At 40.5% G+C, this 16,237-nt stretch overlaps 1 protein-coding gene across 2 annotated transcripts in view; it reads right to left on the reverse strand.

Moving 5' to 3' along the window:
- MNAT1 (MNAT1 component of CDK activating kinase) overlaps window positions 1-16,237 on the reverse strand; it is a 116,708-nt gene that overhangs the window by 58,194 nt on the left and 42,277 nt on the right. For both annotated transcript variants that reach the window (XM_063399569.1, XM_063399570.1), the window contains 3 exons: window positions 14,256-14,359; window positions 10,098-10,238; window positions 4,701-4,826 (listed from right to left, as the gene is read on the reverse strand). In XM_063399569.1, the coding sequence (XP_063255639.1) occupies window positions 4,701-4,826; window positions 10,098-10,238; window positions 14,256-14,359 (371 nt within the window). The remainder of the gene's footprint in view (window positions 1-4,700; window positions 4,827-10,097; window positions 10,239-14,255; window positions 14,360-16,237) is intronic.

A 16,237-nucleotide genomic window follows, 5' to 3' on the forward strand; every position in this document is an offset into this window, starting at 1 on the left:
ACTCTGCACTAATAGTTCTATTAATAAATATTCCCGCCGCTATTAAGTAATAAAACAAAAATGATGATGAGAATTGGAAAGTCGATGATGCATTACATTAATTCTGAGGTATTTGGGTGTAAAAGGCAAGAAGGTAAACTCTCCCAAACAGGAGCAAGCCAGGGGACACCTATGTTGTTTTCCAGCATTTTTGGGCAATCCAATTATAGGTAATTGAGTTTTTAATTGCATGAGATTACTCCAAGAATACCATCACTAGAGGCTGTGTCCTGGGAGGCTGCGGGAAGGGAGAAAAGAAACATGACAGAACTGGAAGGAACAGAAAAGGGACAGGCACACAGCCTGAAATGTGCTGGAGATGGCATCAGCTGAGCCAGCCTAAGGCTCTCAGATTTTCTACCAACATGGAAACAGCTGGGCCACAGACTCAAAGGTTCTGTGTTCTCACTTCAACAAAGTAGAGGAATTAAATACATCCACTACACATTTTCCATTATTCCATCCTTCTATGCATTTTTAACCACAACAGTGAGGTAAAGCACAGACCTAGAAAAGCCTTCTACAGTTCTGCAAACACCAGACACATAAGAAGGAAGCTAAATTCATGTAACACAATTAATTCCTGTTGCATTTGCAAACTGCCATTTGTCTGCATTACATACGAGCATCTCTTTTACACCTTTAAATGAGCTCCACATTAAAGCTACCTGACAACCAAAAATGGTCATTACATTCACCAAGAAACAGAAGAATGGTTCTCTTGCCAGACCTTAGATTTGTTTTGCACCTCCTGACAAGCCCTACAAATGTTGGAAACATCATTTATTTCTGATGAACTTGGCTCTTTTTGACAGCTGCTGAAGTCTGAAGTACAACAATTGACAGGAAATCTCATTTCTAGCACTACTGCAGCAATTAAGATTGCTAAAGTTTCTTTTGTAGCCTTACTCTGATTTGAGATTAGATATAATAAGACTATTTTAAATATTCAGATGTGCTGAAAGTACATCTCTTTATGATGAACGTGATAAGGAAAAAAGCCTGGCAGCACCGTCTCCCCCCACTCACAGAGGTAAATCAAACTGATTGATTTAGAATATAAGCTTTGTGCACAGAGGGTAGAATTTACTGAAAAAGTTAAAGGGCAGACTACAGAGGAAAAACTGCTTCCACTTAAAAGGAGGAAAAAAAGGGAATTTCACAAAAGGAGAAGTGAAGGAGACCCTGTCCCCACGAGCTAATTGTCAGTCTCATGCTATAGGGGATGCTCTTGCTTAGCTGACAAGTGAAAGACCTTCCCTCCTCCCCCTGCAAGCAGAGGAACTCACAGCACTGAAATGGCATCTGAAATGAGCCAACTTCCTTGAGCACTGCCCAGGAGACTAGAATGGACATGCTCCTAACCCAGACACCAAGAAACATGTCTGATTAGCAGTCAGGCAGAAGAACATCTCTGACCAAGGAAAAACACTTATGTTCAAGCTGAAAAAAACCTAGTGGGTTGCCACAAGTGGCATATTTTCATAGCCTTTGTGTAAACACCAGCTCTGGATCAGCCAGAATCTCAGAAGCTCTATTTGGCTTCCCTTCTTTTGAAATAAAATTAGAGGAAAACACCATCAGAAAAGGTCAGTGGCCAAACTGTTAGGAAAAAATAAAAGCCCGGGGGAAGGACATACATAGTGATTCATTAAATGTGCACTGCCAAACCTCTGACAGTGGGCACAATCCAGATTTTTCACAGAAATGTACTGAATTTGCACAGTTGTTGTGCCAGAGCATTAGAGTTGTGTTTCTTAATAAATTCTCAGTACTGCCCTACAGCTGCCCCCACCAACAGGAGTGGTGTGAACCCCATGGTTTAGAGGGGAACAAAGCCAAAGCAGCCACAAAGAGCCCACCAAATGCTCCACCCACTTCACGTGGACACCTACGCAAAACAAGGGCACTGAGCATCTCAGGTTCTTAGAAAAACACTCAGCCTGGCAAACAAGCATGTCCTGAGGTGAGTGCCAGGTGGGAATTCACCTTACACTGGCACTAGAGCACACCTTCATGGATCATGAGTAATGAGCAGAACTGCTTCTCACAAAACAAACCCTGCTCCAAGGCCAGCAATTTTGCATTTGATAACTACAGTAACTTTCCAAGATGCACCCCAATCCGAATCTGAAAACATCAAGAATTTGACATTTTGTTGCATTCCAGAGCCAATTTTAACAGCGAGGCCAATTAACCAGCAGAACATTGTGTGAACTTTAGGTCTTATTCATTCCTTCAGCTCCTATTTAGATGGTATTTGTTTAACTAAGGTTACTGGTTCTTGCTACATTTAATGCTGCCCTGCTCAGACTTGGCATGTTCTGTGCTAAGGAGGTACTTAATGTAAATTGAGTCATACCTTAACCATCTCCTAAACCAGAGGCAGAATGCAGCACACAGAGCAGATCTTTCTGCCTTTGGATGGACTTGTGTGGGTTCTCTTAAAGTTATTTCTGATTTTTGCACTCAAAATACAGCCAGCTGAACTTTGCTGCCCACAACTTTTCCCAACACTGCATTCAGAAGGAGAAGTCCTCTCCTATTTATTGCTGGACTCTTCACATACCCAAGGCCCCCCACACCCGCTGTGGCCGAGGGTCAAACTGGTTCACTTGCTTAGCTAAACTCACAAATGCTCTTCCCAGAGCCTGTTATTTACTCCTCTATTTCTCATTTTGCATTTAGCCATATTAAAACACATTTCATTCAAATGAGGCCACTTTGTCAAAGTGACCCTGTAAACTGCCAATTTGCACGTCATCCACAGAAATTCAACATCTGCTTCCAAGCACTGAGCTGCCTCCCAGCAGAACACCCACAGAAACATTTCCAGCCTGTGGAACCAACTTCTTCAAAAATTACAGTGTTACACAGTTCATCCATTTATTGTGCAGAGCATCAGTATTGTTATTATTGTGTAATATAATTTATATCTTTTTAAAATAATGTCATGTAATAAAAAAATCAAGCGTCTGTAAAGAAAACAGGGAAATATTCATCTTTCTAAACAAAACCTGTAATTTTGGCATTGTAAATTTTTTTATGCAATTCACTTTCCATAAATAGTAGTCACCAACTTCAAATGTTTCTATCCTTAACTGTACTGTAAAAATCATTAATAGAAATAAGTACAGCTAAGCCATTCTTTTTCAATTTAGGATCGAGCTCAGTCAAGGTGAGGTATTTTTTCTTTCCTAGTATTGAACAAATTAAATTATTTATCTATTCACGTTTTCTGAACACTGATGAATTAGCAGTTAGTTACCTGGCATATCCCCTGTTATTTCAAACATTAGGATTTAAATGTCCTGCTGCTGGGAATCTCTTCATCCAAGTCTTTCACCATTCCTGGATGAAGTTTACTTAAGGCTACAGATCTTAAATGTCCACTACCACATTTAATATTTATTTTTTGAATTTAATTTATGAATTTAATATTCATTTTTAAACAAATTAGAAAATACTTCCAACTGTCTTCATCACATACATAAGCTGATCTTTTTCCTTTCCCCACAGAAAGGCCAGAGCTCTAAGAAATTCTGACAATATATTTTAATAGCAAGAAAAAGTACAGGCATTCAGATAGAATGTATTTTAAACAGAAAAACAGGCATTTTCTGTCCACTAGCTTTTCTACACAGACAGAAAATCTCTCACAAAGCGTATCAATCTGCCCTAGACTGTTAGATTTTAAAAGAAATAAGAAAAAGATCAATTTATACCACAGGAAAACAAGAAAACAATCTGCACAGCTTTGCAAAAATCGACACTGCTTTTGGAAAAATAAGCTGCAAATGCTTCCACACTGTGAACACTTTGACAGATAATGAACACAGCACAAATATTCATGGCAAAAATAAATCAATTATTGATACAAAGCTAGGCTGATGCACAGATTTTTGCTTTGCTACTTCTTGGTTTGTTGAGGAGAGTAGAGAGTATTGGTTATTTTCAAGACATTCAGTTTACCATTATCACTTCTAAAATACAAAGTCTAATAAAAGTGCAGAGATTTAAAACAATAAAAAGCAGAAAAGCTGTAAGAAAAGACCAGTCACTCGTGCTCCTGCCCCCAGCTTTACATTTATGTACACAGGCTGGTGTGTACTTGTAGCATGTCATGACACAGAACAGGAATGCTGAGAGATCTTCAGCTGCCAACCTAACGGTGACACATTTGTGAAAATACTTGTTGCTTCCTAGAGCCAAATAACAATGAAAATAGAGTCCTCAACCCTGGCATCATTTTCTAAATTATCAGTCTCATACTCACAGATTACTCCAGTGTTCAAAATAAACCTGAAGTACAGATGATTCCTGAACTTGCAAAATTTCAACTTCCAGAACTGGCACATAAATGAAAAAAATAATTCAAGGACACCACAACTTCACAGGGAAGAAGGTACAGTTTGTTTTTCAACAACTACACAATGAAAATGCTCCATATATTTGTGATGACCCTTCTGGGTGAGCCATCACAATATTCCACCTAGCAAGATGATGGAATTCTTGAATTAATTCCTAATAACTTATTTAATTGGAAGAGAACAGTCTATTTCACATAACATGCAAATCAGGTTTAAAGAACCTCTGAATTTCATATGAGGAAATCCTTGATCTTGAAAGGCATTAAAAAAAACCAAACAAGCAAATCTTACCATTTTGATGCCAGTGGAAAACGTGACTGGTTTGACAGGTTTGGGTTTTTCCAGCTGCATTTCTAGCTGAGTAGATCTGTCCTTGTGCTGAGCTAAGAGCAGAGAGGCAGGAAGATCAGAGCTCTCCTGTAAACATATGAGGAACAAATTTGAGTCCTAGACCAAAACAAGTATTAATTAACACTGCATATTCTTCCAAACTGCAAACTGTGACTGCAAGGCCATCACTAGGAGAACAGCAGAATGCCAAGTATCCTCTCTTTCACAAATAGTTTACAGAAAACAATCATTTTCAGTTAATAAGAAAAAGCTGCAGCAACCTCATAAATCAGAGTAACCTGCAAACAACCATTTTTATAGAATCCACATTAAAGACAATATAACAGGCTCCTTATTCCAACTGGCCAATGCAACAATATTTATTAAAACAAAAAAAAAGAACTAGAACTTAATCAGAGAAGGAATAATACTGAGCAGTATAACTTGGATCAGATGTTTATCTAAGACACATTCCTTCTACCAATGAACTCAGACCAGTTTGAAATTGTTTCCCATTAGATTTCACCTGAGGCCGTTTGGAAATGATCCTTGCTCTGCCCTGCACAATGGCACTATTGTAAGTGCAACCAACAGCATATTTATTTTCTCCTTCAGCAACTTATTTTTAGGAAACCCAGCCAATTTTTTTTTTAAAATATATATAAAGTAGTAAAATGAATAGTTAAGCAAATGAATTACTTAAACTGTCAGGACAGAATGATTATTAACATACATATATGTAAGTGCATTTTTGAGAGAGTCAGGAAATTATTGGCTAATTTTCTAAGAAACTAATGTGACTATCTACATGCACACAGAAATCCTTGCGAATTCCTGTCTAGAATTACCATTGAGAAGTTGAGAGCAGGGAAGAAGTTCAGATTCTTCCTGGACTGCTCTAGCACAGTGTTTTATTCCTAAGGCACTCACACACGACATTTACTTCTGTTTCAAAGAGCCAAGCAAATACTGAACTATGAACCATATTTGTTAGTCACAAAACCAAACAGATTTTATTAACAGGACTGTGATTTTTAAATTATTCAGTTCAAGGTGAGAAGTTGGATGTTTTTAATGCCCCAAGATGCTGTGCTGTTTTCATGGTACCTAGGCAATCTTTCTGACCATGAAGAACAGTCATGTTGTCTACTGACTTTTCACATCACTCTCCAGTCTTTTTTCCTTTCTATATTTTATTACACTCCCTTTGTCTTACCATTAAAATACAAGATAAGAGCATAAGAATCTCACATGAGATCTGCTCCAGAATCACAAATACAACAAAGGCACAGGTTTCTGCATGCATTTCTGTGATCAGCTGGGAGGAGGGGAGGGAAGATGCTAAAACCCAAAATTGTAGAGACATCTAATTTCTTTACCACTGGGAGAAAATTTGGACCACAAATGCACTAGTTTGGAGTCTGCTTCTTTCAAGTGTTGTACATCTCTAGCCAGCATGCAGCAGCATGTGCTGCCAGCTGTCAGCAGAAGTTAAGGATGTTGAATTCCTTCAATCACCAGATTTAACATGATGGGGAGAAGGGAAGAGTGGAAAGCATTCTCTTGTTCATTTTGTCGTTCATATTCCTTAAACACTCACTGCATTTCTAATAAAATGATTCAAGGAAGCCAATTTTTAACCAACTTCTCAAGAGTTCACACAATGACCAGTAACCAGATTACACAACTGTGGGAAACCCACGCTGTGCCAGCAAGGCACCACATCCTGATTGTTTGTCCTTTTGAATATGCACAGAGCCCTTCTGTTAACCATTAACACACGTGGAAGTTCCAACTCTGTGTTTATCCATACCAGCAATTTTCTGTATGGGAAAACAAACTGTCTACACCATGAACAAAGCTGGTTATACGCAACAGTTTCTGGAAGATTTGTCTCAAAACCCTTGAGGTTCTGGTAAAAGTGTGGATATTATGTCTTTAATGCCTTTGTCTGACTCCAAGCTGTGCCACAGTCCAGGGAAAACCTGCTCCTCTGCCGTGTGCTGCAATCCCATTATGCTCATGCCTGGGAATTATGGGCTGCTGAAGAGGAGAGTGCAAGTCCCATAACACACCAGACATCTAAGAGATCATCTTAGAATCCTCTGTATACATGAGACAGTTTGTACAGCACGTAAAGAAAGTGCTTTAATATTTTACTCAGCCTGGATTATCCAAGACTATCTAAGGTGAAAAAAAATCCCCAAACAAACAACAACACAAAATAAAACACTCATACGGCTCTTCCAGTGGTGCAGAAAGTGCATTTGAGACTAGTCTAAATAACAACAGGGTGCTGTGCTTTTAAAGTAAGAGGTTTTATTGTAGAAGACATCACCTATAACAAAGGTAACACAGAAACTGCCTAATTAGTACTGGGAGGCAAAAAGGACCCAGTTGCTTTTCCAGTGGCCTGCAGAGCCTGGGTCCCCCCGTGCTTTGCTGCACTTCACACTGGCCTTCCCCTCCCTGTTCCCAGCCTAGGATGGGTTCGTGGGGCCTTGGCCCCAGGTCAAGCCCTTTCTGCATGAGGCCCTGCACGCCCCAGGCTGGCCAGAAACCAGGGCACAGCATTTAGAATGCCAAACATTTTTCTGTGCCTCTGGACTACCTAAATTATCAGCTCTTTGAAGATGGTACAGCATTCTCAGATGCTTTTCTACACAACTGAGACCTTTACTCCACATGAAACCACCAGAGGTAACACATATAATGACTTGGACCACCCAGATGATGAGAGGGAAGGAGCATCTCTCCCATGAGGAAAGGATTGCTCAGCCTAGAAAAGAGAAGGCTTTGGGGTGACCTATCCAGTACCTGAAGGCAGCTGACAAAAGAGATGAGACTATTTACAACAGCCAGGACAAGGGGGAATGGCTTCAAACTGACAGAGGGCAGGTTTAGATTAGACATTGGAAGAAATTCTGTCCTGAGGGTGCTGAGGCCCTGGCACAGGCTGCCCAGAGAAGCTGTGGATGCCCCAACACTGTGAATATTCAAGGCCAGGTTGGATGGGGCTCTGAGCAATCTGCTCTAGTGGAACTTTCCCTCCCCATGGCAGGGGGTTGGAATTGCATGGTCTCCAAGGACCCTTCCAACCCAAGCATTTCTATCATTCTATGAGATTTGCAGCTCTGTAAGATTTCAGCATCAAAGGTGAAATTCATTTCTTGACAAGGAAAATACCCGACATCTCTACTTGCACAACACAAAAAATGTGTCTTAAATTTTTTCTTGCTACCCACTTGGAAAAAAAATTTTTAGCAAGACCCCGTAGGTGTGGGCTGTAGGCTGACCACACCAGTGATGTGTGCAAAGGAGAAAACTCAAAACCAATGCCAGATTCCCACCTCCCTCTGCTCTCACAGTCCTGTAGAGTCAGTGGTGTTACCACTGGTGTCTCTACAGCCAGAAGTTAATTCTTTTTGGTTTAGCACAGAACTAGCAACTATAGATATAAGGTTATTTTTTTAAAGTTAAGTCTTAACACTGCTGCTGCTTATGCTTGGCTTTTGGTGCACTTCTCAATTAAGTCCTACTCATGATCAGTTTCATTTTCAGATTTGCAGCACAGCATTAGAGGGATTTCAGAGACCATAGGAAATGTTTATTTGTTTAACAACTGCTGGTTTTCCAGAGACCGTGTAAGTCATTATACAAAGACTTCAGTGCTGGTTTTATAAACCTTAGTAATATTATAAAACAAGTTTTGGCTCAAATTTAAGTTGACACTGACCCTTCAGAAACAGAGACACAACTTGAAACTGTCCAGTTTCCTCCCTCAGCCTTTAAAAATCACCTTTATGTTGTTTTTAGAATATTAAGATATGTTTTAATAGCAATACATATGCAATCACAGTTAACACTACTTATTTTAGTCATGTTTTAAGGGTTATTTATAGCTATTCTTTCTGCAGGCCACCTGGTGAAGGTTTCCAGTAAAACCAAACACTGTGTTAAAAAAAAAAAATTAAACAACCAACCACACATCACCACTGGTCTCTAGTCAGCTAGGAGCGTGCTTTAGAACAGGTTTTTAAAAAGTCAGAAACTCAAAATCCATATTCTGAGAAATTAAATTCAAATTCATAGTGGAATTGTCATTAATTTATCTACTATTCCTAATTGTGTGGACTGCAAACACATCTATCTTTAAAGTGAAAATACATTGCTGGATGTAAAGATACAAGGTTGATTTTTTTTTTTAATAACCTTTCTGCTCATTTCTGCTTTTGTCTACAAAAGGAAAACCAGTAACAGGTTGCCAAGAATCCTGGCTTGAAGCAAGGCATCTCTTCAGGAAGCCCTGAAACTCCCAAATTTCACTTAGAACCCCTCTCCATGTCAGTGCCTTCTGCACTGGCTCAAAGAGGAACTCTACTTTTTCCGGAAAAGTAGGAAAGCATCTGAATAAGAACTGAGACTCCAAAGCAGGAATTAACATTGTATTAGTGTGAGATGCACTGATGTAAGAGAGAAAATATGACTTAGATATGCCAAGCAGCTTCAAACCACACTGACACAGCTGAACACGTGTATGTGTGCATATATATTTCTTTTTCCTGATTTCCCTCAAGGTTACACACAGACTGTGTGTACACAGACTGTCCTCAGGGGTGTTAAACCTGGGAATGTGTGTGCATGCATATCTGTACGCACACTTGTAAAGAAAAAATGGAGATGTGAACCTTGTTTAAGTAACACATTTAGTGAGTTTCTCCGTGCCCACACATTATTGCATTTCAGATGCAGAATCTGTAAATTAATCAAGATTACCACCATTTCCAACAGTAGTTTGAGTTTTCTTCTGTTTGTCTATACAAGCTTCATTCCCTTCAAAAGGAGCAACTTGTACAGGAGAAGCTGCAGTTAGAGAACACGACACACTCAAAGCAAGAAAACTTTTTGTTTTAGGAGTTTTGCATACAAAGGGACCACCACCAATCACTTAGGTGTTGTGACTGAGAAAGGGCTGACCAATGCTTGGGTAACTCATGAGGTCACTGTCCCCTGCTCTCCACCATCTCCCCTGCAGAGGTGGCTCAGTCTAGAAGCACCTCCTGAGGACCCTTTTGCTTCCACACACCAGACTGTCAGCCACTACTCAGTACTGCTTAACAAGCCAACAGTGGTAGAGTCAATTAAGCTACAAATCCCAAAAGCACCCTTCATCCAGCCCCTAGCCTACCAAAATCAGAGTAGTTTGAACATTGAAATAAATAACAGGTGAGAGAATGGAAACACAAAACACGTGAAACAGGGAAACAGGGACAGATCTGTTAACTCCATGCAGTTAGCAGTGATAGAAATGAATGTCAGTGCTACTGAGCATTCAAAGCCTCTGGTTTTGTTACTCACCAGATCATCCAGGAGTGCCTGTTTCTTCTTCCTTTTTATCATCTGTTGTAGCTGTTCCTCCTTCTGTATGAAGAGCCGCCTTTGTTCGCTTTCCTGCCGCTCCACCTCCAGAGCCTCCTCCAGCTCTTCCTGCTCCCGCGTCTGAAAGGGAAATCAGGAATCAGCTCCCAGCAACCCCACAGCCCCACTGCCCCTCAGGGGAGCCCATGCAGGGGGAAAGCAGCAAATTCTACCTTTGAAAGCAGAATTTTAAGGTGATTATGGATGATTATTCTACCTTCTCATTGTCCAGTGTAAAGTTAAGATTTTTAACTTGATGCTCGCTGGAGTCCAGATCTGACTCCTTAAATGTTAGGGAATGGGTTATCCCTACACCTTCCCTCTAAAGTGAGCCCCTCTCCGCTCCCAACATCCTATAACTCAATGTAAGTATGGTGGACAAAAACATAATCCAACAATACTGTTCCTGATCATCCCACTCATCAGCTGCATCTTCTTTGCAAAGCACACTTTACTTATCAGTGGAGTAGAAGAAAAATGAGAAATGAAAAATATGTGAATATTAATAGAGAAGCCTATAACTTTAAGCATTAACTGCAAAAATGCCACATTTTCAAAAAATACGGAATTTTCCCATAATCTGGATTGCAGTCATGTGAATGAGATGAAAAGAAAGATAACTAGTATAAAATGACAAGTTTTTGTTACGGATCTATTTCTTGGCAAGTCTTTTTTTTTAACCTCCAAACTATTAGGGAATCTGTATTTGAAAATCACAGTGAAAGAATAAAAAAACAGAAGCGGGCTCAGAGGCAGAGGAAAATAAGAGGATTAAACAATCTTATAAAGAAGGTGGATCAAAAGAATGTCAGTTTGGTTTTAAGAAGGTACAAGGAAAAACATACAGGAAACATTTTCCAAATCTTCTCCATCAAATATACTAAAGCAAAGGGAGATGCAGTAAAAATGGCAAGATAATTAAAGTTTTATAAACTTAAATGGATGATTTATTGATGAAAGGAGCTTCAGCAAAACATCATAGGGGAAGACCTGATCTCTCCTCTGTGGCGCCCAGTGACAGGACCCAAGGGAATGGTCTGATGTTGTGTCAGGGAGGGTTTAGGTTGGATATCAGGGAAAGGTTCTTCATCCAGAGGGTGGCTGGGCACTGAACAGGCTCCCCAGGGCAGTGTTCACAGCACCAAACCTGGCAGAGCTCAAGGAGGGTTTGGACAATGCTCTCAGCACAGGATGGCTTTTGGGGATGGTGCTCTGCAGGGCCAGGAGCTGCACTCAATAATCCCTGTGGGTCCCTTCCAACTCAGCTTATTCTGTGATTCTGTGATCATTGAGGCCAAGACCATAGTAAAATTTGTCCTAATTATAATGTTATATCATAAAGCACAGCTACCTAATAAAAGCCAGAAGATGCAAAAACAATCCCTTTACCAGACAGATCAAGCCTGTGGGTCCCAGGGAGGCCCAGTTACTCCTGGGTGTAAGAGCTGACAGATCTCATCATCTGCCACCGAGCCAACAGAACCTGCCCCCATTTCGTAACTGGTGCAGTGACACTGGTAAAAAGATGGGCACCAACCAGCAACCACCTGGAACTGGGCTCTCTTTGCATTTAATGAAAGGAAAAAAAACAAACCAGATAATCCCCAAACTTCTAACTGAGGTTACGTCTGAGAATTAAGGGATTTAGTAACTTCAGTCAACAGAACTGAAGAGCTCAGGGTACTTTTTGAGACATTCCAAGGCTCTTGCACATTTATCTCTAAAGACTGCCTGGAATTTACACTAAAACAGAAGAAAACTTGTAGGGAAGTGCTGACAGACCTAGTCTGAAGAAACAGCCCAGAAAAATTATAGTCTGAAATAAGTAAACTGATAAACAAACCTAAACCAGAGCAGACTGCAGGAAAATGGAAGAATTATCACGTGTCAGATCAAATTCTTGAAAGGAAGACCAAACAGAACAGTAAAAGAGAAGAGATGAGTTCAACAGGCAGCAAGAGTTGTGTCCAGACTAAAGATATCTAAGCACAGTCCTAATATGTGAAGGAAAAGATGATGACAGTGAAGCCCGGAGTAAACACAAGCCTACAAGTGAAGAAGTAAACAGAAAGTAAAATCACATTTTGCCACATTCAGGAAAGGATAATCAAGAAAACATGCACATTCACATCACAGAATTCAGACACAACTATTTCAAGACTGCACAAAGCAGCAAGTGAAATTAAACATCTAGTGATAAAGCAGGAAGCAACAAGTTACCATATGACTGGAGAGTTGCAAATATTTAAGGGAGAAACACTGGAAAAGCTGTAATCCACTCAGAGTGCAAGATGTTATAAATAAAAAGTGTATATAAATATCTATATATAAAAAGCAACTTAAAATTACAGGGACACCAAGATCTTCACTTTTTTTTTCTAAGCTACAAGAGAAGAACAGCCTTAGGATCAATGTATTTCCAGCAGAGATGGGAAAACAGAGTTCCTTCACGAGAGACATTAAGATCTCTGAATTCAATTCTGGCCCCTTCTGCCTTGCCAAACACAAATCCAAACTGGAGCAGGCAAAGGGTAACAAAAACAACAAGAGGGACAGAAAATATCTGTATCCCTCAGAAGCAACCTATTATAGTGGACAGAAAAATTTAGGTCAAGAATGTAGGGACAATGACTGGCCATAAGAAGTTCAGGTAAGAAAGTAACACACCTTTTTACCATGCATGGAATAAAGATATTCCAAAACTTCCTAAGAAAAGCTGGAGAGGAAAAAGCAACCCTTCAGCTTTTAGGAGAGGGGTAATTTATAGGCAAGATCATGCAGTTTTTGTAATAACCACAGTGTAAAGTCTATTATGTTTCAATTGTTGAAAAAGAAATTATGAATGTTTCAAATGTTAAAAATGAAAAAAAAAAAGAGAGAGAAATGTTTCCAGCTCTTCAGGGAGTCTGGATTGACACAGCTTCCAGCAGCCAGCCCCCAGCACAGCAGGGCTGTGGAGCACAGCAAACAGAAGTCCTGGGGGCTGGAGTGGGTACAGGGTATTCCAGAGCTGCTTGACAGCACCACACAGCCCTGCCCAGGCTGTCAGAGACACTTCCTTGAAGGGAAGGTGGGCTGCAGGCAGAGCTGTTCTCACTGTGACCCCAGGGGTTGCAGCTCCACTGTAAAATAAGACATGCAGCCAAAGCTTTGGCAGGTCTCTTCAAGCTCTGAAGCAGAGGATATTGCACAGTGTCAGAGACAGGATAACAGATCAGAGATGGACCCCTAGGGAAATTTCCTTGCCTTTAAAAGGAAGAGGTTCAAACAAACATTTTTCAGATTCCAATCTCCTCCTGTGAAATCCTAGAGCTAAAGAAATCACTCAGAGTTTTGCCACAGACTTCAGGGGAGTGAGGATTTCACCCCTACTGATATGAAAGCAAGTCCTTAGTGCAACTGGATTACAAACACAAACCCTTGTTATGTCACACTCTGGGCAGACATTTTCCTTCAAGAACTGATAACAATGTGTATTTTTATGCTGAAAAAATATTTAACAGATTAAGCTTTTCTTACAGGAATAAATGCATGCAAGTTTATTTTTAAAGAACAAAACGATATGTGAGCCGTAATTTAATGAATGAATCTTCAAAGAACCCTGTGTTTTGCACACGGATCATATATACAATATCCCTGATGTTTCTCTTATCAGCTCTTGAACAAAAGTTTTAATGTTTGTTTCAACATCTTTCATTTTGAATTTTGCATAAACCAGGCCTGTGCTTTGCCTCAGCTTTACAACTCTCTCCTGGGAGCTTCATAATGTCTGAGTCTGGATTCTTTTTTTCCTTCAGATGAGAAAGGAACGATTGTCCTGGTGTAGGAATGAACCTCATCTCTCCTGGATATTGTCCAACAACACTGCCAGCACACATGCCATGGTGATGTATTAGACACAGGCTCTACTGCCTGCTCCTCTTCTCAAGCCCTTCCCAAAATAAAGCACAACTACATTTCAACTAGCAACCTCAATATTTAAATACAAAGAACTCTGCATAGTGCTTTCAGCTGTGATTTGTTTTAAGAAAGTACTCCACAAAACCTGTAATTCTTTAACAAATTAATAAAAATTGTACGGGAGAGAAGTTAACTAACCAGTTTTAACTTATTCTTCTGAATGACTTCTTTGTTATCCTTCTGATACAGCTCCATTTTCTTTTTGGTGTTCTCCAAGTCCACATTGTTGGTCAAGTTAAATACTGCATAAATATTATAAAGACAGAAAGCAAAAGTATTAGGTCAGCATGCATGACTGTGACAAAGAAACACTATTCTTATGCTCTCTATCCCTTCTAGCCAAATATAAACATTGCAGTAATAGAACTTATTTAAACATGCCCTATAAAGACAGAGACAATCTGCTAAGTCACTGCACTTCAACGAAAGCCAGCAGAGTTTTTGTAGGTTTACACATCTGTAGGAGATTAAAATTTGAATTTTGCATCCCATTTCGTGACACTGGTAGTGATACACATAAATAATCATCATACTATTCATTAAACATTGACCTTTTCAAGTAGCAGTTATGGCTAAGAGCATGGTGACTCCTGTAAAATTAAATTAGACCAAACACAGGCAGAAAAGGTTAGAAATTAATTCATCCCATTTCACTGGGAATATCTAATGCAAAAGACTACAGTGACTGAATTCTCAGGTACACACAAAAAAATCCACATTGCTTGATAACTTAAAAGGCACCAACCTTCAATTACCTTTATTATGAGGAATCTGCAGATGCTTGCAGATTAATAGGTCAGCTGACATTCTTTTGATGTCTCTCAATGGTGACAGACTATATCTCATGTAATCATGAGCAAGCAGGGTCGGCCAGCAAGTTCCATAGTTTAGCACACATTCCCAATTATCTACACATGGCACAGATGATATCTCAAGAAATTGAACAGTTTCTATAATCAACAGCTTGAAAGATTGTAGATGGTCTGGATGATTTGTAATTGGATACAATGTCTGAGCCCTTCACCTCTAGGTCACTGGTTCACTTGTGGGTCAAGTGAATTCCAGCTGAACGCCCTTGTCACTGGGGAGTCTCCTGGTCATCCCCATCCAGAGGGGATGCTGGGCTCATGCCCATGGCCCTAGAACTATTAACAGAGCCAGCACACAGCACTCAAAGCCTCCAACAGCTCTGTCCCGTGGCTACACAAGCAGCAGAGAAATTGGTGCTGCCACTGATAAATCCTTCCCAAGAAACAACCGGCGCAGCGACTGAGCAACGTCAGACCCTGTGAGCGGAAGGAGGCTCCTGTGGAAACACCAGCGTGGCATTTGGGAGGTTTTGGCTCAGTTCTCTCTTCCCAGATTTTTAGGCAGCCAGGGCCAAGCTAACCCTGGGCACAGGCACCACTGCCAAGTCATTTGTACCAGTGAAGCTGCTAGAGAGGAACAGAAGGAAGCAGCACGGAGTCTGCTGTTACCCACCAGGGTAACACATCTCAGTCTGGAGAACATCACACCCCTCTGCCAACCTCCCCACAGCTAACGTGGCAGAAATGAGCAGTTAGCAGGGTTTGAGGGAAACCAAACCAAAAGTAGCCCAGACTGGCAAAAGAAATCAGTGCCAGGAGCAAATGGAGATAAGAAGAAACAGGAAGGTCCAAAATGGTAGAGCTGCGGGATGCAGCTCAGTTGTCCAAGCCCAGCTCACTACTGCCAAGGGAGGCACTCCTGCTGTCCTGCCCCTCTCCCCAAGCACAGCCCTCACTCTTTCCCCTGCTCTGATTCCACAACTCCCTTGGATGCTCTGCAGTGCCAACACAAATCCTCCAGTAACCTGAACTGGCTCAACACAGGGGTCAGGCAAGTGCCAGAGAGGGTACCAGGGAAGCAATAAAAGGGTACAGATGGGAACAGGGATACTCTCTTTCCAGGAGTACCAAACCATCATATCATCTTACTCTTATTAAAAATACTCAATTTGCTCAAACTGAAACAAAAAAGGGCTCAGCAAGATACAGTTCAAGAATTTCCTAACTTAAAAAAAAAAAAGCTGTACTTATTTTCCCTTTTTCCAAATAATAAGGGGTATCAAGAGGAATGACATTTCAATTCAGTCTGGC

This window comes from Prinia subflava, chromosome 5 (genome assembly GCF_021018805.1).
Source record: "Prinia subflava isolate CZ2003 ecotype Zambia chromosome 5, Cam_Psub_1.2, whole genome shotgun sequence".
Classification (NCBI taxonomy): Eukaryota; Metazoa; Chordata; class Aves; order Passeriformes; family Cisticolidae; genus Prinia; species Prinia subflava.